Source organism: Syngnathus scovelli, chromosome 9 (genome assembly GCF_024217435.2).
Source record: "Syngnathus scovelli strain Florida chromosome 9, RoL_Ssco_1.2, whole genome shotgun sequence".
NCBI lineage: Eukaryota > Metazoa > Chordata > Actinopteri > Syngnathiformes > Syngnathidae > Syngnathus > Syngnathus scovelli.
This window is the reverse complement of record NC_090855.1, coordinates 5,231,227-5,253,821: the sequence shown is the minus strand read 5'-3', so window position 1 is coordinate 5,253,821 and position 22,595 is coordinate 5,231,227. Positions and strand designations below refer to the sequence as shown.

Genomic DNA, 22,595 nt, shown 5'->3' with positions numbered 1-22,595 from the left:
AACAGGTCAACATGTCCTCAGATTCTTTTTCCTGAATACAGAAATTTATTTAAAGCCCTCTGTGGGGATCTTCATTACAATGAATCCAGGCTATGCAGGAAGGACAGAGCTACCTGAGAATCTCAAAGCTTTGTTTAGGTGGGAGATTTTCACCTTCATAACAAGTCTTTAAGTAGATTTAGGGTAAATGGATGCTTTATTGCTGCCGTAGACCCTGCGCAATGGTGGTACCGGATATTGAGCTCATCTGTGAGATCATGTTGGTGGCAGAGGGCTTCTGTGGTGCCAAGCTTCTTGCCAGGAGATTTACTTCTCTTTACAATCTGTGCAAAGAGCTTCTTTCCAAGCAGGTAGGACTGTAATAGTTTTCTTTTAAATAAATACCTTATCTAAATACCAGATCCACTTTATATCTGGTAGGACCACTACGATTGGGGATTACGAGCTGTCAAGTCTGTTTTGGTTGTGGCTGGTGCACTCAGGAGAAGAGACAAGACAAGACCTGAGGATCAGGTGATGCAAAAATATTAGTAAAGGCGGTGTGGAATCAACACATTTATTATCAGTTTCAGCAAAGATGAGATCCAAGTTGATGTGTACAAAAAATATATCGTTCGGTTTTACTCTGAATAAATTGAAAAACATTGATGCATCGTCATTTGTGTTTCTTAGGTGTTGATGCGGGCGCTGAGGGATTTCAACATGCCCAAAATTGTGACTGATGACGTCTCCATCTTCCTTGGATTGCTGCGAGATTTATTTCCTGGCCTGGAAGTAGAGAGAGAAAGAGACTGGGACTTTGAAAAGGAAGTTAGAAATACCACTGTTTCTCTCCGACTCCAGCCAGAGGATGCTTTCATTCTCAAGGTTTGACGTCATACAGCTCAAAAAAATAATTCATAATTATCTAAAATGTCATTATATATCTCTTTTCTTTTTTAAGGTGATGCAGTTGGTGGAACTTATGGCTGTGCGTCATTCTGTCTTTGTTGTTGGAAATGCTGGAACTGGGAAAAGCTCGGTAAGATAATGATTTTATTCTTTTCAAAAAATAAAATAAGAAAATCAATGTACATTGGTATTTATTTGACATGTCACACATTGTGCTTACTTTTCACTAGATATTGAGAGTTCTCCATAAAACGTATGTAAACCTGAAGCGGAAGCCTGTCTGGAATGACCTCAATCCAAAAGCAGTTGACAGAGATGAATTGTTTGGCTTCATCCATCCTGTAACTCGGGAGTGGAAAGACGGTAAGCATACATATTATTTCAAATCAAAATACATGCTTGGAATCACCCATTTGTAGATTAATTCTTTTATATATTTTTATTTTATTTGTCGTTTGCTTTCATTTGGGTGAGTCAAACCCCGTTCTTCACGAAAAATTAACGGTATTCCCATTTTTGCACGGACATTCAGGGTAAATAAAAACTAAATAAATAATAAATACCGTAATTTCCGGACTATAAGCCGCGACTTTTTTCCAAAATGTTGAACCCTGCGGCTTATAGTCAGGTGCGGCTTATATAAGATTTTTTTTCGTGATTTTTGTGATGACGTGATCACTTTTATACACTCGTAAAAAGTAATGAATGTGAACTTTTAATGCATTTTATTCAGAAGGTTACTTTGAACCCTCAGGCTTAAATGGCGGCGCGGCGTACTTATGAATTTTTACGGCTTTCTGTGTACTGTCTTTCCTTGTAAAAAACTCATGTGCACGTGCGGCTTATAGTCCGGTGCGGCTTATGTAAGAAAAAAACTAAAATATCCCTGAATTTTAGCTGGTGCGGCTTATAGTCCGGTGCGGCTTATAGTCCGGAAATTACGGTAAATACATAGATAACATTATAATAATATAAATAAATAAATAACGTGTGGCTAAAGACCCTCGAGTGAACAAAAATTGAATATCTTACTATCTCCTTTCCTGTTTGCTTTCTCAATGTAAGGTTTGCTTTCATCGCTGATGCGAGAGCAAGCAAACATGTCCAACCTAGGACCTAAGTGGATTGTGTTGGATGGAGACATCGATCCGATGTGGATTGAATCACTCAACACAGTGATGGATGACAACAAGGTACCTCCCTCCTGTTCACCCATACACTTTTTTACAACACAAAGCAGCCAAGGTGGTACACACCGAAAAAGCTGTTTCTTACACCTTCAGCCATCGTTTTCTGGAGCGGGATATTTTTTTCCCCCCAGCCTAGTGAATCATGTGAATGAATGGTTGAGTTGTGTTTTGCTGATCATTATAAAGCTGGCACGATAAAGCTGTATGCAATATTTCAGGTGCTGACTCTAGCTAGCAATGAGCGAGTGCCACTCACCTCATCCATGAGGCTTGTTTTTGAAATTAGTCACCTGAGAGCAGCCACTCCTGCCACTGTGTCCAGAGCAGGAATCCTCTACATCAACCAGCAAGACCTGGGATGGAATCCGTGAGTCTCAAACAACAATTATTTTCCATTCTAGTATAACTGTGGTGACATATAACATAACTAGATGTTGGTATCTTAATTGCGTCATCTTAATAATATATGTTTGTTGTCCAGATATGTTGCCAGTTGGATTGACCAAAGACAGCGGCAAACTGAAAGGGCTCACTTAACCATACTGTTTGAAAAATATGTCCCGCGTTGTCTCGACAAGATGAGAAACACCTTCAAGACAATAACTCCAATTCCTGAGAACTCTCTCGTGCAGGTACAACACCAAGACAGCAAGCGGTGAGTTCCATCTGACCCGATATGAACTTACTTCTGTTTTTGTTTAGACACTCTGCACTTTGCTTGAGTGCCTTCTAACCACAGAAAATATTCCATCCGACTCTCCAAGGGAGCTTTATGAGACCTATTTTGTTTTTGCCTGCATTTGGGCCTTTGGAGGGGCCTTGTGTCAAGACCAGGTATTCATTTTCTTTTTTGGCACTTCAACATATATATAGGTGTGTACCTACATTCAAATACATATATTTGAGTGTAAAAATAAAAATCACCCTCTAACATGTACTTTGGTGATTTTGGTGTCAGATTGTATTTTTATAATATATTCTAAATATTATATATTTTAAAATATTATATATTTTATAATATATTATTTTATATTTTTATAATATATAGGATAAAATATTATAAATATAATATATTTACAATATGTAATACTAGTTTTTCCTCCTATCATTTAGATAAAACAAAATGTACTGTCGTATATAAATAATGGCTACATTTGAATACTTTGTTTCAAGAAATGTTTAAATTATCTCAAATAAAGATTGACAATTTTTAATTTGGACTGGATCAGTGCCTTGCGAGTATGCATAACATTCCAAAATTGTTTTCTTCTTATTCAGCTCTTTGATTACCGGGTCGAGTTCAGTAAGTGGTGGACCAAAGAAATGAAGACGGTGAAACTTCCAACACAGGGGACAGTGTTTGACTTCTACATTGATGCTCAAACCAAACGCTTTCTTCCTTGGACTGACATTGTGCCTCCTTTTGAAATGGAAACTGGCACACCATTACAAGTGAGAGCAGATTTATTTATTATGGACCAAAATTTCTTGGAAGGGTTGGATTAATTCCAAAAACGTTTGACAGCATGTCACACACATTATCATTAAAAATTTGAAGACAAATAACCAAGAATCAACAATAAAGACATTAAAATTGAATACACGCCTCGGTGAACATAATAAGAAATTCTCAAATCACTCAGAGAGTTTATGGCAGGGTTGTTCCAGTTTTTGAGAGGCTTGCCACTGTGTGTGATTACCATCTACTGCACCCCATACCAGCTTGTGTGGGGATGAAGGCTCGAGCAACAAGCCTCAAGCTATCACCCACGCACTTTTGTCTTTCTTTCTGCTCCTGTATACAGCTGTGACTGCTCCAAAGGGTCTTGCTGGGCCATAATTAGCAAGGTTTTGTTCTCAGCAAATGATGCTATTATGACAGAATAGTTGTGGTGTACTGGTGAAATACAAGAAATTATAAATCACATACAATTGACTGAACACATGTCTGTCAATAAATCACTCCAAAGAAAGCCTTAATAACCATGTATGTTTCTGTTCCTTGTCCTCCCGCTGTTTGTATGATTGCAGGCTGTTCTGGTACACACAGCAGAGACTCTACGTCTTCGTTACTTCATGGACTTGTTGCTGGAGCGGAGACAGCCGCTGATGCTTGTAGGAAATGCTGGAGTAGGGAAAACTGCACTTGTCAGGAATAAGTTAGATGGTTTGCCAGAGAGTTACACGACTACAAAAATACCCTTCAACTACTACATAACCTCCCTGGCACTGCAGGGTGAGTCGGTTGTAGATGTTTTAGGAATCTCTAGCGCCATCTGCTGGTGCGTTACAACCTCTTAAGCCTTAAGAGGTTGTAATTTAAGGGTTGAGTTCAGTTAAAAAAAAAAAAAGATTGATCACTTTTTTTTTTTTTTTTTTTAGAGATCCTAGAACGCCAGTTAGAAAAAAGAGCAGGTAGGAGCTACGCACCAGCAGGTAGCAGAAGGTTGGTGTACTTCATCGATGATCTCAACATGCCGGCTGTTGACATCTATGGAACATCTCAACCGCACACGCTCATAAGGCAGCATCTGGATTACGGGCACTGGTACCAAGATATATTTTTTACATTTGCATTCAATTCTGCATTCTAATCCATTTCTGACATAACGGCAGGTACGATAGACAGAAGTTGTCCTTAAAAGAAATATACAACGTGCAATATGTTGCTTGTATGAACCCAACTGCTGGGAGCTTCACGATCAACCCTAGACTTCAGGTATGTTAAAATATCAACATATTTAGAATTGTCTGAAAAGATAATGTACTATTTGCTTTCTACAGAGACATTTTTCCGTATTTGCCGTGAACTTTCCTTCATCCGAAGCGCTGATGTCCATTTTTGGGCAGATCTTGAGCTGTCACCTAACGCAGCAACACTTCAGTTTGCCGGTTCAGAAGAGCTTCACAGCTGTAGTTCAGGCTGCAGTGAAGCTCCATCACAAGATGGAACTCAACTTTCTACCAACAGCCATCAAATTTCACTATACATTCAACATGAGAGATATGTCTAACATCTTTCAGGCAATGTGGATTCTAATAGCGTAACTATTTGCTATGCGGCCTGTAAATGACTCTAATTATTCATCTGGTTGTGTGTGGTTCAGGGTATCCTCTTTTCTGAGCCTGAAAATGTGCAAAACAGCACTGATCTTGCTCTTCTGTGGCTCCACGAGTCCTGCAGAGTCTATTCCGACAGGTTCTTAGATGTCAAAGATGTCCAGGTCTTTCGGAAGCTCCAGATGGAAACTCTTCATGAGTGCTTTGAGGTGCAATACAGTTTCTAAAAAAAAATAACAATGTTGTTGTTCACATTAATCAATTGATGTTTTTCTTGATCTAGGCAGTTGAGGAGGAAAAGTTGACCAAGCAACCCTTAATTTTTTGTCACTTTGCCCAAATGGGCAAGGAATCGTCTTACACGACTGTCACAGATTGGTCTGTGCTCAGAACCATCCTCACTGATGCTCTGGAGAGCTACAATGACCTTAATGCTGCTATGAATCTTGTGCTGTTTGAGGACGCAATGCAACATGTGTAAGTATTGATGAATATATTGAATTGGTGTTTTTTTTAAACTTGCATTTTCCCCAAATGTAAGTAATGCAAATAAATGAGGGAAAAAAAAAGGTCTTGTTGTTGGCAGATGTCGCATTAGTCGCATTTTGGAGTCTCCCGGCAGTCACGGCTTACTGATTGGTGTCGGGGGCAGTGGGAAGCAGAGCCTGACTCGTCTGGCTGCTTACATTTCCTCGGTGGAAATCTTCCAAAGCACTTTACACAAAGGTTACAGCATCCAGGACTTCAAGGTAGACACAGTTGCAAGATAATTTACCAAATCATGCTTTTCCCTAGTTGCGGTCTTGGATTTTATTGGTTTTATACAAAACACCCACAGTTAATAAAAATGATCAATATTCCCTGTGGTTGCATGCATGATATTGATTTAATTCCATTTCGTTGAGCTGCACTGTTGATGCAGGAAATAATTGTCAAATATCATAAAAGGCCAGTGGGAAATATTTCAATATCTTGTTAATGACATTTTGCGGTTGTAATCATTTTAAAAAAACATCTTAAAAGTTACTGGCGTCATAATGTGGGTTGTGTATTGATTGACTGTATGTTCATTTTGTTTGTGGTTTTGTCCAGATGGATCTTGCGGGTTTGTTCCTAAAGACCGGCGTTAAGAATCAGCGTGTAGCTCTCCTTGTGACTGATGCACAAATACCCGATGAGCGCTTTCTGGTCATTGTTAATGACTTACTGTCATCAGGTCTGATTCCTAATTTACATTCATTCTTGTTCAGTGCTCTTGTACTGCCATGTTTTTTTGTTTTGTTTGTTTCGTACAGAATCAAACAGTGAATATTGATCACCTCTGGTGTGTTTGAAATAATGACTGCATTTCCCTATAGGAGAAATTCCTGAAGTCTTCAGCGAGGAGGAAATTGAAGGGATTGTGTCCGCCTTGAAAACGGAGGTCCGAGCTCTTGGGCTGCTTGACAACAGGGAGAACTGCTGGAGGTTCTTTACTGACAGAGTCCAGCTTCAACTGACGGTCCAGTTTTCCCATACCTAACTTTATTTTCCTCTCGAGAGTAGCATGCGCCATTACAGCGTAGACGTAACCGTATTCTCCGGACTATAAGGTGCACCGGACTATAAGGTGCACCTTCAATGAATGGCCCATTTTAAAACTTTGTCCTTATATAAGGCGCACCGGACTATAAACCGCACCATTAATGCATCATGTCAGATTTTTAATCCAAATCATTCTCCATTTTATCTTTTTTATTTCAATTTCAGACGCAACAAATTACTTTGTAATCACAAAATAATGATCATTTTGATTCATGATTCATAGTCTTCAGCGGGCTACTTATGATTGATTTCATGACACAATGCTTCGGGCCAGTTTAAATTTAGGAATTTGGTCCATATATAAGGCGCACCGGACTATAAGGCGCACTGTCGGCTTTTGAGAAAATTTTAGGTTTTTAGGTGCGCCTTATAGTGCGGAAAATACGGTACACGTTTTTGTGTTTGAGCCATTCACACCTGCTGTCTAAGGGCATGATGACATAAATGAACAAATCCAGTCAAGCTGGGAGGTTAAAAGGAAGGAAATACTTGTCCGGGTCCACACATTTGTGGTCCAGCTAATGGTCGTGCCAGGGTCTCTGGTGGTGGCACCGTCTGCTTCATCCAACTGCTGAAGTGTCTGCCTGACTGCTTGCCAAAGAGAGCCAAATAGGCATCCGGGGACGGATAGGCGGCTGCCAGTCATCTGTTTTTCTTTTGGATGTTATAATTCTGTACATGTTGATTTTTCTTCTAGTACTGACGCTCATTGTAATGTCAAATTTGTGCATTTTGTACTTTGATGTCTCTTTTTAGGTGGTGTTGTGTTTGTCCCCAGTGGGAAGCGAGCTCCGACGAAGGGCCCGTCGATTCCCCGCTCTCATCCAGTGTACCACCATCGACTGGTTTCATCCATGGAGCTCGGAAGCTTTGCAGTCAGTCAGCTATAGATTTATCCAAGAGATTGATGACATTGAGGTAACGCTTTATAAGTCTCAGTATTATTATTTTTTTAATACCCTGCCAGAAAGGTAGATGTTATCAAATATGCAAAAGTACTTTCTGTATTTTCACACACACGAGTAATTATTTTAATGACTACAGTGCATCTGGATTAACATTTTCATAGATCCCTCATCATTAGTTCAATGTTGAGGTTCTGACAAATTACCGAACACGTCCCCGAAGACGCACAGTGAGTGCACGCATCGCATTGTTTTCCATCATAGCAGTGAAGCGCTTACGATCCAGGATCATTTATGTTAATGAGCAAAGAGTGATTAAGCACATAACGACCCACTAAATAGGCACAGCTGTCACAAGCAAGTGTCCTCACATGTACGCATGTGCCAGATTGCTACTTTCCACTGAAGTGAGCATGCGCATCTGCCCCGGCGTGTATGTTGATCAGGGACTAAAAATAAAAGCGCCTATAGAAGTCGTCATGATGACTTGTGCGACACTGTACAGTAGTGTAATGTTTGTTGACGGTTTTAAAAAACAAGAAATTAAATACCGTATTGGCCTGAATATAAGACGGTGTTTTTTGCATTGAAATAAGACTGAAAAAGTGGGGGTCGTCTTACATTCGGGGTCTAGACATTATACTATCTTTATTTTTAAAGCGAAAGCTGAACTTAACTCTGCAGGCCAACGCAAACCCCTGTCATGAAGAATAAAAATAAAAATGGCGGTAGCACGAAGAAAAAAATAGCGGTAAGAAAGAAAAGAGAAGAAAATAAGAGAAGAGATAACAGAAAATGGAAAAACCAGAAGCCATTCATTTACAAATGTGATTGCACTTTAGTTTACATATTTAAATGTTCAGATATTAAGATGTGATAGACAGTTTTTGCATTATTTGAATTGAATCATTTGTTTCAGATGTACAGTAATTATTTTCTGAATAAAAATTAAATTTGGTGTTCATAAAGTCTTTTTTCAAACTTGAATCTTGAAAAAGAGAGGGTCATCTTATAATCAGGGTCATCTTATATTCGCGCCAATACGGTAATTTGGTTGTGCGAGACTTTTTATTAGTTACTCAAGACAATCGTTGGCCACTCGGTTCACTTCTTACATAAACAAAGATTCTCTGTCAACAAACATTATGTCGCAAATTAATTAATAAATAAATAGCATATTCCCAACATGCTCCATAATCGTTAAGAATGTTTTGTGAGTTACGGCTTCGGTGTGATCTTTGAATTTGCCGCATTTGTTTTGCTTGAATTGATCGCTCGCTAACTGCGTGATTAATGAAGCCCGTGTGTCATTGAGCATCTTACATATGATGAATACCTCGTCACAATGGAGTTCCGCAAGCGTTGTAGATAGTATTTAAAAACCCGTGGCCTCATTTATCAAAGTAAATCCCTTCGTTTGACTGAAATTTAAAACGTGTAGGTACACAAAAATAATGCATAGTTATGAAACACGCACAGATTGATCAATTCCAAACGTTGCGTTTCACCATGTTACTTGTTTTTCAAGTACTGTCTGTCTCTGATACCTCTGAAATTATTCTTACAGACGTTTCAAAGCCTAATCATTCTCTGCTCGCTACACCTAAATTTCAGATTGAGTAAGTCAGGGCCATCCTAGTAAGATGGCAAAACTTGTAGATGAATTCAAAATTTATGAAGATAATATTTCAGTCCCCATCAGCTTGCGGATGTTAAACTCTACTCAATTCAGCTCAGCCTCTTTCCTCCTCTGCTTGTCTGCTTATTTTTACAGCCTGCTGTCCAGGAATCCATCAGTCTTTTCATGGCCTACGTTCATACCAGTGTCAACCAAGCAAGTGAAAAATACCAGCGCGATGAGAAGAGGCACAATTACACCACCCCCAAGAGCTTTCTCCAGCAAATCACCCTGTACAGGAACCTTCTGCAAAAGTCTCGGGCCCAGCTCCAGCACAAGATGAACCGCCTTGACAGTGGCCTTCAAAAGCTCCAAAGCACTGCTGCTCAGGTAAGTGAAACCATTTCCCCGACGCTCGAGGATGGTTATGATTAAGGTATGGAAATTAGGATTATCTTTAATTTACGATCCAAGTCATTTGACTTCTTGCGTTGAATTTAAAACATGTGTAATAATGTTGTTTATCTTTTAGGTCGAGGACCTGAAAGCCAAACTGGCAGATCAAGAATCTGATTTGACCATTAAAAATCAAAATATTGAGGCTCTTATTACAAAGATTGGACTCCAGACGGAGAAGGTTAGCAGCAAAAAAGAGGCAGCTGATGTTGAGGCACAAAAGGTAAAATTATTATTTTCTTTTCCAGTCAAATCAAACGTGATTACAGTAGTTCATCCTTTGTTTAGGTTTCTCTCATTCAGGCAGAAGTGTCCATCAAACAACAGGAATGTGAGCAAGACCTTGCCAAAGCCGAGCCATTGCTGACAGCCGCCACCACGGCGCTGAACACCCTCAACAAGGTACTCGCTCGGCGCTGTTAAAAAGTCAGTCAAATCCCGAGTCCTTCTGCAAGCTGTAAAACATTTATAACTCATTTTAGGTAAATCTTACTGAACTGAAGGCCTTCCCCAACCCTCCCCCGGCAGTCATCAACGTAGCGGCAGCCGTGATGGTTCTACTAGCTCCACGCGGCCGGGTTCCTAAGGATCGGAGCTGGAAAGCGGCACGGGCCTTCATGGGCAAGGTTAAGCTGTCATTGCTTCAGTCACATCTGCCTGATGAATGCCAATCTAATTTTTCTTCTGGCCTTGACCCTGGCCCCACTCGCCATCTCTCCCATACTTAGATTACAGCAGCATGGCTCCATGAATATGCTCACACACTAGGGGAGGAGGCAGTCTCTCAACAGCCACCATAGACATATTTTACAGCTCTTAAAATTGAATGGGTCTTACTCTTTTCACAATTTGTTGTAACAGCAGGATATAGTGTTTGTCCAGGGAGCAGCAAGTCTTTTATTTTTGTCTTTTTCTTGGGTTTTGGCTCAAATGAAAAATGCCAGAACAAAAGGTTTAAATTTTAATGCAAATATACAATATATACATTCAAATACAAAACATAATGTGTAATTAATATAATTAATCTGATATAATAAATATATTTTTATCTACAGCCAGCTCAAGCTATAAATCTAATTTGGCATACATTTTTCCGTGTGTTGTATCAGGTGGATGATTTTCTGCAGGCCTTGGTGTCATATGATAAGGAGCACATCCACGAGTCCTGCTTGAATGTGGTCAAACAGTGTTACCTTAAAAAGTCAGACTTCCAACCGGATCAAGTGAGGACCAAATCTACAGCCGCTGCAGGACTTTGCGCCTGGACAATCAACATCGTTCGATATTATGAGGTTTGTTGCACATCTTAAGTGCTTTTGTTATGAAGTGTTTTATTACTTTTTGCTATTCCAGATTTATTGCGAGGTCATTCCAAAGAGGCTTGCTTTAGCCCAAGCTAATGCTGAACTAGAAAATGCAACAAGTAAACTCCTGGCTGTTCAAAAGAAGTTGATAGTGAGTAAAAATATGTTGATATTCATAGTTAAGCTTCTTATTTTGCTGGTCATGTTTTAATATTTTTTGCTCTTTTTGTTGCTCTCTAGGATTTGGATGCAAATCTGCAGAATCTCACAGCTCAGTTTGAAAGTGCGACAGCTGAGAAAATCAGCTGTCAACAAGATGTAACCCGCACTAACCAGACCATAGAGTTGGCTAACCGACTCGTCAGGGGCTTAGAGGTAATTGGGGAGAAAATCTGAAATGCAGAAGTTCTGTTTGTAGCAAAGAGATATTTTACTGCAGGAGTCAGATAATGGTGGCCCCAAATTTATCAGCCCTGGGCAATATTTGAGTTGAGAATATTTATGTGAATTTAAGCATGTTCTTGTTACAATAATATTTCTCTAATATTTTATTTAACTCCCTCCACCCGCACCCGTGCTACACTATTCTAGATGCTAATATCAAAAGATAAAACATTCAAATGGTCATTTTTTAAGTTCGACTTTTTCCATCCCGGAAAACAAATGTGGTTTGTGTGGAACAGCGTGCCTTTTAAGCATATCAAGATAAATGTTTTGCCTCTATGGCATTGACCTGGAAGCAATAGTGTTCCGACTAATAAATCAGGCCGTCTATATTTAATCATTAGCTTACCTCAAAGCCTCAACATCTGTTGGAAATTAGCAATGTCTCACCCCGGACTGAGTGATATTACAGGCAATCCATAATACATTAGAGTGAAATTATAGTGATTTTTAACTGTCTGAGAATTTATTATGTGACATATTTCAGATCCACGGCCCCTTGTAAGAAAATGTCATGCGTGATTTATCACCGTAAAGCTGTCACAGTCGTATTGAATCTTTAGATGAATGCTGAAGTGATGCAGAGTGAATATGAGATCAAACTTTAAGCTCTGTTTTAACGGATTTAGTTTTCTTTACCTTATCAGCCCTGTCTTTGATTTAAGTCTCTCCATCAAATGAATATTAGATTTTGTAATATCTTTTTGCCTTTTAGTCCGAGAAGAAGCGTTGGTCACAGACGCTTGTTCAGTATAAGGAGCAACAAAAAACCCTGTGCGGGGATGTCGCCCTCACCTCAGCATTTGTCTCCTACGTGGGTTACTTCACCATGCAGTATCGTGCTGAACTCTACAGTGAAAAATGGATCCCGTTCCTCCAATCTCAGAAGGTTGAGTTTCATCTGTGTCACACTGTAGCTGTGCAGCCTGTCTTTACAAGCCTCATAGCTGTTTCCAACGCACAGCCACATCAATCCCTGGCTCCCGTTGCAGGTCTCTGTGCCGCTGACAGATGGCCTGGATCCCATCCTCATGCTTACAGATGATGCCACTGTGGCTGCTTGGCATAACCAGGGTCTGCCAAGTGATAGGATGTCAACGGAGAACGCTGCCATCCTGACCACCAGCGAGCGCTGGCCACTCATGGTCGATCCACAGCGGCAAGGCATCAAGTGGATACGAAGCCAGAAAGGCTCTGAGCTGAGAGTGGTGCAACAGGGACAGAAAGGGTGAGAAGAAGAGCTGGTGTGATCAATCTGAATCTTTTATTTATTAGACTCAACATTTATCTTTACTGGTAAAATTATCAACTGCAATGGTCATTTTGTTGTGCTCTTCCATAGGTACATTGATGTAATTGAAGCGGCATTAGCCTGTGGTGAAACTGTTCTTATTGAGAATGTGTCAGAAAGATTCGACCCTGTTTTGGAACCTCTCCTGGGCAAAAACACCATCAAAAGAGGACGGTTAGTTAGTATTTAGTTAATCATTTTTTTATTTTTTATTTTTATTTTTTATTTATTTTGCAACATCACAACTTAGTCAAAAATAATTAAACATCAAATAATTCATACCTAATAGTATTTATATATTTATTCATTTATTTATTTTGCAACATCTCAACTTAGTCAAAAAGAATTAAACATCGAAGTCATACCCATCATTATTTTGCCTATTGGCACATCAGCATTGTGTTTGTGGTTGAAGATCACCAAATGCTTGAATCACACTGAACTCTGGAGCATCCGCAAGACATGACGGAACACATTATCATTGCCCGTTCTTCAAATTATTAATGAATGTGCGGCGCGTGTTCTGAATCCATGAATGCAACATATTGATCCATCCCTCTAGACAGGTGATAGATGTATATTTGTGTGTTCATATTCTTTAGGCCTGATGAATATTGAACAGATGAGCCTCAGTGTAAAAGCCGAACGGAGAACATTCATGGTTATGTATTAGGACTCGCCGAGAGAGGTAGCAGGAAACACTCAATGCTGTGGCTCTCTATCATGATGGCAAACTTAATTTGACTTCAACAATTTCATAATGGTTTGCTGCATGTTCAGCATTTGTCCATCTGGAATCAAGCGCTGGCTTTAAAAATAGTTTTCGTGATGTTATCTCATTGAGGTCTAATAAGTCTGGTTTTATGGTTGTAAAATGACATTAGTTCTGGAATTCCAAACCACATTTGACTCCGGACCTCCATATTGGCAGCTACTGCTCAATTTTATCCACCTGATTATAAACTCATTTTAAGATTCACTCTAGCCGCTCCAAAATCTAGTGACACATATGCACCACGATTATAATAAAAAAAATAACAAAATAATTCAAACAAAAATTTAAATTATCACAGTCAACAAAATGAAATTACTTACATTTCTAAAACTATACAGTTATATCCTTTGTTTTCATCTTCTTCAACTAATGTCAAACATGAGCTTTTAAAGTTCATTTTAAAGTTTTTTTTTCTCGGTATTGCTGTATGTACGTCCAGAAGAAGGAAGCTCATTTGAGAATCGCAGTTTACGTTGCTTTATTACACAATACTTAGTGACTTTTTTTTATACCTTGCACTTGATAAATACTCCATAAAAAACTAAAACTAATACTAAATCTCATAAAAAACACAAAAACAAAGCATAGAAATAAAAATAACAAACCTTCTCTAAAAGGTAATTAAAAAAAAAGTCAAAACTCCAAAAACAAAAATCCCCAACTAATTTATTTATGTAGCACATTTCATCCACAAGGAAACTCAATGTTCCCCACAAAACCATAAGCACAACATCTAAAAGAAATTAAAACCAAACAGCTCAAAACATTCAAAGGCAAATATTCATTTCTTAAAGTTACTGAAAGAACATTAGAACTTTACTTCACACTGACTCATACCAAAACGATGTATGTACTGCACATACGGGTTTGCCCCTGACTATGAATTCAAATCTTCCTCTGACGTCCCGTCTGTCCCGAGACGACAATTCATCACATTAAATCTGATTATCAGTTTATCCCTTGTAGATGACCCGCACACTTGTTTCTGTCGATGATTAATACAAGCAGCAGGGCCAACCATGATGGATCTGGTGGGGCTTCACAGATGAAGTTCATTAATAATTGGAATGTTGTAGAGTGTGAAGTAATGAATACTAATTATTCCTTTCATGGCTGACGGAAGACTACAAGACAATCCATCAGCAAACTTTAATTTGGTGGAGTAATGGTTCTATCAATAGTACATTAATTCTGCCTTGTGAAGATAAAGAGTTGAACCCGATTAGGACGCGAGAACCATGCGCTGTAGAACCGTGGCCTTGCCCGCGATCCGAGTGGTAATTAGAGAAAAATGAAAAGCCACCAGGTTTGTCAAGCCGGTGCTAATTTAATTGAAAAGCAAGGAGAAATAAATATTGGCTATAGAGGAAGCAATCTTTTATATTTATCGTCTTTTTCCGACTATAAATCGCTCCGGAGTAGTCGAAACAACAAATTTGCTCAACTTGCTTTTAATTATGTTATTAATGATTGATGATATTCATTTATTTTAAGTCGCTCATTATGTGTCAGTGAGTTCTCACAATGATTATCAACAGTTAGTTAACAAGGTTGGCAACAGATGCAAATACTTTTATTCAAAAACATTCTACAACATTGGTGAGCTATTTTTAGATCAGATCCAATTTTTTGACACAGTCCGTAAGGTTTTACGGAATGCTAAAATGTTTTTCGTCCATCATCCAGGTACATTCAGATCGGCGGCAAGGAATGTGAATACAATAGTAACTTCCGTCTTATTCTGCACACCAAACTGGCCAATCCTCATTTTCCTCCTGAGCTCCAAGCTCAAACAACCCTCATCAACTTCACTGTAACTCCAACTGGACTAGAGGAACAACTGCTGGGACAAGTAGTATCCCGGGAAAGACCTGACCTTGAAGACCTGAAGGTAAAACATTTACACATGAGACTTTAGTCCAGGATATCAGAATCAGGAATAACTTGTACGCCCGGTGAAAGATGGATCTGACCAGGCAGCAGAACCACTTTAAGATTGAGCTGAAAAGGTTGGAGGATGACCTGCTGAGTCGCCTGTCTTCAGCCTGCGGTAATTTCCTGGGTGATATTTCTCTGGTGGAGCAACTTGAAATCACCAAGATCACAGCTGCCCAAATTCAAGACAAAGTACGACTCATCACATTTCACTCAAGTTTTTTCAACTCATCTTTCCTCGAACTTGCAGTAAACGCTGTGCGGTTTGGAATATGTGTAATGAACGGCTTTTGGAGCATGACTGAGAGCCTCATAGCTCATTCCGTGCATTTGGAACACACAGGTGGTGGAGGCCCGAGAGAATGAGACAAAGATCAACGAGGCTCGGGAAATATACCGCCCTGCTGCTGAGAGAGCATCACTCCTCTTCTTCATCATCAATGACCTCAACAAGATTAACCCCATGTATCAGTTTTCTCTCAAGGTATGATAACAACGGTGCCTGGCCACCAATTATGCAATTAATAGTCATATTTTTAATTAACTAGGACTTTTTAAATATTTATTGTTTTATACGTTTTTACCCCAACCGTTTAGTTCGGTTTAAATATACACAAACACTCAAATTAATTTTTGCTGTCCTTGCAGAGTTTTATCTCGGTATTTAGCAAAGCGATGGAGCATGTGGAACGTGAGGAGGACGTGAGCAGCAGAGTGGCCGCTCTCACCGAGGCCATCACCTATTCTGTATTCCTCTACACCAGCCAGGGCCTGTTTGAGAGAGACAAGTTAACCTTCTTGTCACACGCTGCCTTCCAGGTGAGGGACTTTGGGCCGCCTTTGGAGGTGGAGCGTCCTGTCACCCTGATCAATCAAAATATGTTTCTGCCCTCACATTAACTTCAATTAAAAGCAGTCAGCAGGACGATACGCTACTATTGATTACCTCTCAGCCCTCGCTCACCTGCTGCTGTTCAGACAGTCGGTTCTGACAAGGGGGTTGGTTCTGGTGGCATAATGGAATTATCTGTCATTGTGGCTTATCTTCTTTTTTTTTCTCCATCAAATAAATTGCGGACTTTTGAAGGCTGTCTTTCACCTCACTATTTTACACTCGTAATCGGATGTAGGAGTTGTTTTGAAAGTTTGAGTTGCTTTGAAATTGATTGATAAGACAAAAAAAACTCTCGGCTCTAGATTCAGCTCAAGCAGAACCTGATTGATGCACAGGAGTTTGACTTTCTTCTGCGTTTCCCGGTGGAAGTTAGCAAAGTTAGCCCTGTGTCCTTCCTGTCGCCACACGCCTGGGGAGCCATTAAGGTACTTTTATATAGACGCTGTTACATTTGAAGTTGATGACATGTTCAATATGCATTCTACTCATGTGACTTTAGACTATTTCTTCAATGGAGGAGTTTAACGGACTGGACCGAGACATTGAAAGTTCTCACAAGCGCTGGAGGAAGATTGTTGAATCTAGTTGTCCGGAAAAAGAAAGACTTCCACAGGACTGGAAAAATAAGAGTTGCATTCAGAAGCTTATCATCTTGAGAGCTTTGCGCCCTGATCGGGTGACGTACATGCTAAGGTAAATACAAGACCATGTGTCGTTATGGTTGTAATCAGTCTCAAACTAATTCATAATTCAATGCATAATTTGTCTTTGCGGAACACATAAAATGATGTGGCGGGCCGTATCTCTGTCCTCGAGTTTGACACCCCTGGTCTACTGTATGATATTTTTTTGTTTCCCGGCAGGAATTTTGTGGTGGACTGCATGGGTGCAAAATATGTAGAGACTGCAAGGTTGGAATTTGACAAGTTGTATGAAAGTAGCAGCCCCTCAACTCCTGTGTTTTTCATCCTCTCACCTGGTGTCAATCCACTCAAAGATGTAGAGAAACTAGGTATGACATCGATCCGATTTGTGCAATTCCTTGTTCTGGGGAAAGAGGTTTAAATATTTTTCTCGAATAGGATTAACGCTGGGAATGTCAATTGAATCGGGCAATTTGCACAATGTTTCACTGGGACAAGGGCAGGAAGACGTCGCTGAAAAGATGCTCGAGAATTCATCTAAACTTGGACATTGGGTCATTCTGCAGGTAAGATTTCCTTTTCACTCACTGGCTCTTGTAGTTGCCTCGAGATGTTTTTTCAGCCTATGCAAATAATGATATTATCTCCCCCGGAGTGGGAAATAGGCTCAATTTGGTTCAATAAAAACTATAATTGGCTAGATCAGCCCTGTGAATGCCTCCTTTGATAGTCGAAGCTGGCAGCCAAGCCAGTCCCTGAGGCTTTTCCTCATAATTGACAAAAAAAAAAGAGACATTTTTAGATTAGTCGGCCTAAAAGCAACATAATCCTTTATTTCATGCATAATTTGGCTCCTTAGAATGTTCACCTGGTAGCACGCTGGCTTCCTACTCTTGAAGCTCTACTGGAAAGAGAGGCCCTGGATAGTCACCCCGGTTTCAGAGTGTTCATTACTGGGGAACCAGCACCCTGCCCCGAGCAGCACGTTATCCCCAGAGGCATCCTCGAGAATGCGATTAAAATCACCAGCGAGCCTCCCACTGGGATGAATCCCAGTCTACATGCAGCTCTCAACAACTTCACTCAAGTAGGTTTAGATTGAAGAAGCACATCATATTGTGGACTGAGTCGAAACAAGTCAGGTATTGGATATTTTTTCATTTTTTTTTATAGGACACTCTGGAAATGTGCTCAAGAGAACAGGAATTCAATTCCATGTTCTTTTCCCTCTGCTTCTTTCACGCTTGTGTCACCGAGCGCCGAAGATTTGGCCCTCAAGGCTGGAACCATAAGTATCCCTTTAGCACTGGGGACCTTACCATCTCAGCAAATATTTTGTTCAACTACTTAGAGTCCAACACCAAGGTAATTTCAAGAATATTTCACCGGTTTTAAGTTTTTTGTCACAAATGCCTGTTTATAATATATTCAAAATAATTACCGTAAATCTTGGACTATAAGCCGCTACTTTTTTCTCAAATTTTGAACCCCGAATCACGAATTTTAGCTGGTGCGGCTTATAGTCCGGCGCGGCTTATAGTCCGAAAATTACGGTACACAACATACTTACATCCCCCCAAAAAATCTGTCATTTATCCTGATTAATTTATTAAATAATTAATATACTAATTATTTACTATAATTATTATAATGAATAATATAATATATAAATAATTACACAACATATCAACATCCAAAAAAAGAACTAGTCTGTAATACAGATTAATTTATTAAATATTTTCACTCTTATGATGGATACTTTGATCCCCATCAGCATCCTATAATTTAGCTTTATTTGGAGACGACAAAAACAATCCATTCTCTGCAGTACTCTGCAGCTGCTAATGTGTTTCTCTTAGCGCTTCTATTACCCCGGTCAGAACCAATCACGTCTCCAAGGTGTTCTGTCCTCCAAAAAAACAAAAAACGAATGTCCTTCATTATGTTAACCAAACAGTAAACCGCATGTGCGTATACAGAGAATTCATTAGGAGAGCAATGAAGCATCGTCCTAAATGTAATTACATGCAGCCGATGTGACAGTTCACAACACTACATAAGTGATCACTGCAATTAGAGCTGACGAAGGAAGCAATTTGCAAAACAATACAGGTACAAATGATTGTGAACCTCCAGTTTTTGTAATTTGTTATGAATCGCAGGTTATCATCTCCCCCTTTAACCTCTCGTATAAGGTTCTTCGTATAAAGTCATGTGTGCTGTCTACGTTTTTTTGTTTTCTGATGTTTTCATGCTCAAGTCCATGCAGGTGCCATGGGAGGATCTGTGCTATCTTTTTGGGGAGATCATGTATGGTGGACACATTACTAATAACTGGGACAGAAGGCTGTGTAAGGCCTACCTGCAAGAGTTTATGCAACCCAAAATGGTGAGCTGTGACATTTCTTTTCAATTTGCATCTCTGTAACTTTTATGGGAGAGTTTGTTTTTCTAGTGTATGTGAAGATTTTTTTATTTTTTGCTTTTGTTGTCAAGGTAAATAGTGCCCTCTTGGGATGCAAAGCTTAACTGCAATTTTATTGTCTATACTGTGTGACATCCCTGTGAAAAAAAATATTCTGTTCTCACTTGCCAGTTTGAAGGGGAGCTCTTCCTGTGTCCTGGCTTCATGGCTCCTCCATTCATGGACCACAGCGGGTACCACGCTTATATCGATGAGCACCTTCCACCCGAGAGCCCCGCCTTGTACGGCCTACATCCAAATGCAGAGCTCGAGTGCCTCACGCTCACCTCGGACAATCTTTTCAAGACTCTGCTGGTGCTGCAGCCTCAGGAGTCCTCCGGAGCAGAGGGGGCAGTCTTGAGCACAGAGGAGAAGGTGCGTCCACCTCAACTCGCATTTTTAAAAACTAGTTCACTTAAGTCACCCAAAAAATTTTCATGTTTTTGTCAGGTTAAGGTTATGATTGAAGACATTATGGACAAGCTTCCTGATCAGTATAACATGGCGGAGATGTTGGTTAAGGTAGCAGAGCGAAGCCCGTACATTTCAGTGTGTTTACAAGAATGTGAACGCATGAATCTCCTTCTGGGGGAAATGAGGAAGTCCCTTAATGAGCTCGATCTTGGCCTGAAGGTAGTGTGTCTTTGCTCATCAGTATTTCAGTATATGCAGCATCATTCAGTATATTATGTTATGTTATGATATGATATGATATGATATGATATGATATGATATGATATGATATGATATGATATGATATTATATTATATTATGTGTGTGCTTACAGGGAGAGCTCACTGTCTCTTCGGGTATGGAGACTCTGCAGTCGGCTTTGTTCAATGATGCTGTGCCAGATTCCTGGGCCAGATTGGCTTATGCCTCCACCAAAACTCTTACACGATGGTAAACAACTTTCACTTTGCGTTGATGATGCAATGTCAGACCATTCACAAATCAAGTCACATTGATTTTTTTGTTTTTTTAGGTTTAGTGATATTAGGTGTAGCTGTCGTGACCTGGACAGCTGGACACAGGACTTTGTTCTACCCGCTGTTGTTTGGCTCTCGGGCCTCTTCAACCCGCAGTCTTTCCTCACTGGTGAGCTCTAAAAAAACAGTAAGATGCATTTTGAGAAGTTAGTTAATTCCAACATTCTGATTTTTGGCAGCCATTCTGCAGAGCATTGCTCGTAAGAATCAGTGGCCCCTGGATAAGATGACGTTGACTGCTGACGTGACCAAGAAGACAAAAGACGATTTTGGACATCCACCACGGGAGGGGGCCTACATCCATGGCCTCTTCATCGAAGGTAGAATTGAATTACAACACGGTTACAATTAGCAATTAAACTCAACATGCCCCATGTCGCTTCAGGAGCACGTTGGGATACTCAATCGGGAGTCATTGCAGAAGCAGTTTTGAGGGATCTCACCCCTCCCATGCCGGTGTTGTATGTACGAGCCGTACCGGCGGAAGAGCAGGAGCTCAAAAACACTTATGAGTGTCCCGTGTACCGCACGAAAGATCGCGGATCCACGTATGTTTGGACTTTTTACCTCCGAAACAGACAACCTCCTGCTAAGTGGATTTTAGCTGGTGTGGCTCTGCTGCTTTCAGTGTGACACCAAATGGAACTGCAAATACCGGTAGTATTATTTCTGGCTAAAGTATTATGATGAAATGTTTTTGCATGTTGAAAACAATTTATTTGTACTCATATCTGTATTTTTTTATGTTTTAATTAGACTCAAGCATCTATTTTTGCATCAGTTTGATATTTGTTGGGGTCAGCACTGTATTTTTTTTCCTCCCTGAGATTTAAAAAATAACAAGCTACACGCTCATGTTATCCAGACCCCGTTGAACCTTTCGCCTGAGATGGTTCAATCCATCTGTGATTTGTTGGGAGCTTATGTCTCCATTTTAGACCATGTAATTCTGGATCGGGAGCATATTTTATTGGAAGGTCAAGATTAAAAAAAGCTCTCTGGTTGCCCTCTACTAACTGAATGATACACAATGCCGTCTGGAGAGTTCCCGGCCTGAATTCCCAGGAGATGATGTGCATGGTTGCTATTGACTTTTAAATGAGGTGCATTTGACATTGACCTTTTGTACCGCTTGGGCAGAATACTAACAGATGAGTGTAATTCATTCAGCCCAGGCCTGAAGAAGAAACCTATTCAAAGCCATTGATAGCTTTCAGTGAGACAGCAACACATCAGATTACACATCTTTTATCTGTTCTCTGTCCAGATGAACCAAAATAAATCAAAAGGTCTAACCAGACTTCTAATTGAAAACACGTATGTACAAAATAATGGGTGAACATATTAGAGAACAAATAAATTGGGTAAATAATGAATATTTTTTTCACAATAACAGTTACAAGTTACAGCTTAAAATTAGTCCGCCTGCTTTTTTAAACACTAATGGCTGAGTTTCTGCTAATTCCACCCTGCTTCCCTTTGCATGGGCAGACAGAATTGTGGAGGGTGAAAGATTGACTCTGTGGTTTGTATCGCACACACAGGAAATGAAGAACTCGTCTTCTCAGTCGTGACTCTTCATTTCCCTCTCTTCCTCTCATTAGCGTCCCGCAGTTGCTAGCCAGTCATTTGATGACAGGGAAATGATAACGTGCCCAACGTATTAGGGCAGAAATGGCAGGGTACATCGGGCCAGACGCAGCAGGCGCCGGGCCACACGTGCCTCGTGTTAAAAACGCCAACAAGGACACCTGGTTAATGTCAGTAAAATTGGGCGCTGATGGATAACTGGAAATTTCACTTTGGTGCAATTTATATTGAAAATTTGTGTTTATTTTTTGTACTCCTTGTTCAAAGTAAACATCCAGTTTGTCAGTCAATCCACTCATTGGTTATGTATGAAAGTCACAATTTTGTATCGTCAGCTTCCCAGATGAAATGTGATTTTGTATTTTTTTCTTCATTATTTTTAACAACTTTGTGGCTCAGTATTGTTTTACAGCTGCAGACGACGAAGTGGCAAGAGTGGTTTGGCATTAGGAAGTGAGTTTTTTTTTCTTCTTTTTAATTGTTGTAATATAAACATGTATTTTAATTTGATGTCACATTTACTCAGGTTGCTTTGATGAAAAATATTTTATCTGCTGCAC

The 22,595-nt window shown here is 39.9% G+C and overlaps 1 protein-coding gene across 1 annotated transcript in view; it reads left to right on the top strand.

Annotated features, from left to right (window-relative positions):
• Nucleotides 1-21,457, top strand: part of si:dkey-233k19.3 (dynein axonemal heavy chain 11) — a 31,245-nt gene extending 9,788 nt beyond the window's left edge. The window contains exons 35-82 of the mRNA XM_049731373.2: nt 22-138; nt 212-350; nt 421-513; nt 673-867; nt 944-1,021; nt 1,122-1,254; nt 1,957-2,084; nt 2,300-2,448; nt 2,563-2,713; nt 2,784-2,915; nt 3,360-3,533; nt 4,113-4,317; nt 4,464-4,629; nt 4,698-4,800; nt 4,866-5,105; nt 5,189-5,350; nt 5,425-5,618; nt 5,728-5,890; nt 6,234-6,357; nt 6,500-6,642; nt 7,482-7,643; nt 9,405-9,638; nt 9,781-9,927; nt 9,993-10,106; nt 10,187-10,330; nt 10,814-10,996; nt 11,058-11,159; nt 11,249-11,383; nt 12,168-12,341; nt 12,445-12,680; nt 12,795-12,917; nt 15,205-15,409; nt 15,481-15,645; nt 15,797-15,937; nt 16,102-16,272; nt 16,651-16,773; nt 16,848-17,041; nt 17,212-17,360; nt 17,431-17,558; nt 17,852-18,079; nt 18,166-18,357; nt 19,262-19,381; nt 19,589-19,831; nt 19,907-20,089; nt 20,244-20,359; nt 20,442-20,554; nt 20,625-20,765; nt 20,831-21,457. Of these exons, the coding sequence (XP_049587330.1) occupies nt 22-138; nt 212-350; nt 421-513; nt 673-867; nt 944-1,021; nt 1,122-1,254; nt 1,957-2,084; nt 2,300-2,448; nt 2,563-2,713; nt 2,784-2,915; nt 3,360-3,533; nt 4,113-4,317; nt 4,464-4,629; nt 4,698-4,800; nt 4,866-5,105; nt 5,189-5,350; nt 5,425-5,618; nt 5,728-5,890; nt 6,234-6,357; nt 6,500-6,642; nt 7,482-7,643; nt 9,405-9,638; nt 9,781-9,927; nt 9,993-10,106; nt 10,187-10,330; nt 10,814-10,996; nt 11,058-11,159; nt 11,249-11,383; nt 12,168-12,341; nt 12,445-12,680; nt 12,795-12,917; nt 15,205-15,409; nt 15,481-15,645; nt 15,797-15,937; nt 16,102-16,272; nt 16,651-16,773; nt 16,848-17,041; nt 17,212-17,360; nt 17,431-17,558; nt 17,852-18,079; nt 18,166-18,357; nt 19,262-19,381; nt 19,589-19,831; nt 19,907-20,089; nt 20,244-20,359; nt 20,442-20,554; nt 20,625-20,765; nt 20,831-21,078 (7,603 nt within the window). The 3' untranslated portion in view covers nt 21,079-21,457. The remainder of the gene's footprint in view (nt 1-21; nt 139-211; nt 351-420; nt 514-672; nt 868-943; nt 1,022-1,121; nt 1,255-1,956; nt 2,085-2,299; nt 2,449-2,562; nt 2,714-2,783; nt 2,916-3,359; nt 3,534-4,112; nt 4,318-4,463; nt 4,630-4,697; nt 4,801-4,865; nt 5,106-5,188; nt 5,351-5,424; nt 5,619-5,727; nt 5,891-6,233; nt 6,358-6,499; nt 6,643-7,481; nt 7,644-9,404; nt 9,639-9,780; nt 9,928-9,992; nt 10,107-10,186; nt 10,331-10,813; nt 10,997-11,057; nt 11,160-11,248; nt 11,384-12,167; nt 12,342-12,444; nt 12,681-12,794; nt 12,918-15,204; nt 15,410-15,480; nt 15,646-15,796; nt 15,938-16,101; nt 16,273-16,650; nt 16,774-16,847; nt 17,042-17,211; nt 17,361-17,430; nt 17,559-17,851; nt 18,080-18,165; nt 18,358-19,261; nt 19,382-19,588; nt 19,832-19,906; nt 20,090-20,243; nt 20,360-20,441; nt 20,555-20,624; nt 20,766-20,830) is intronic.
• Nucleotides 21,458-22,595: the final 1,138 nt, after the last annotated feature.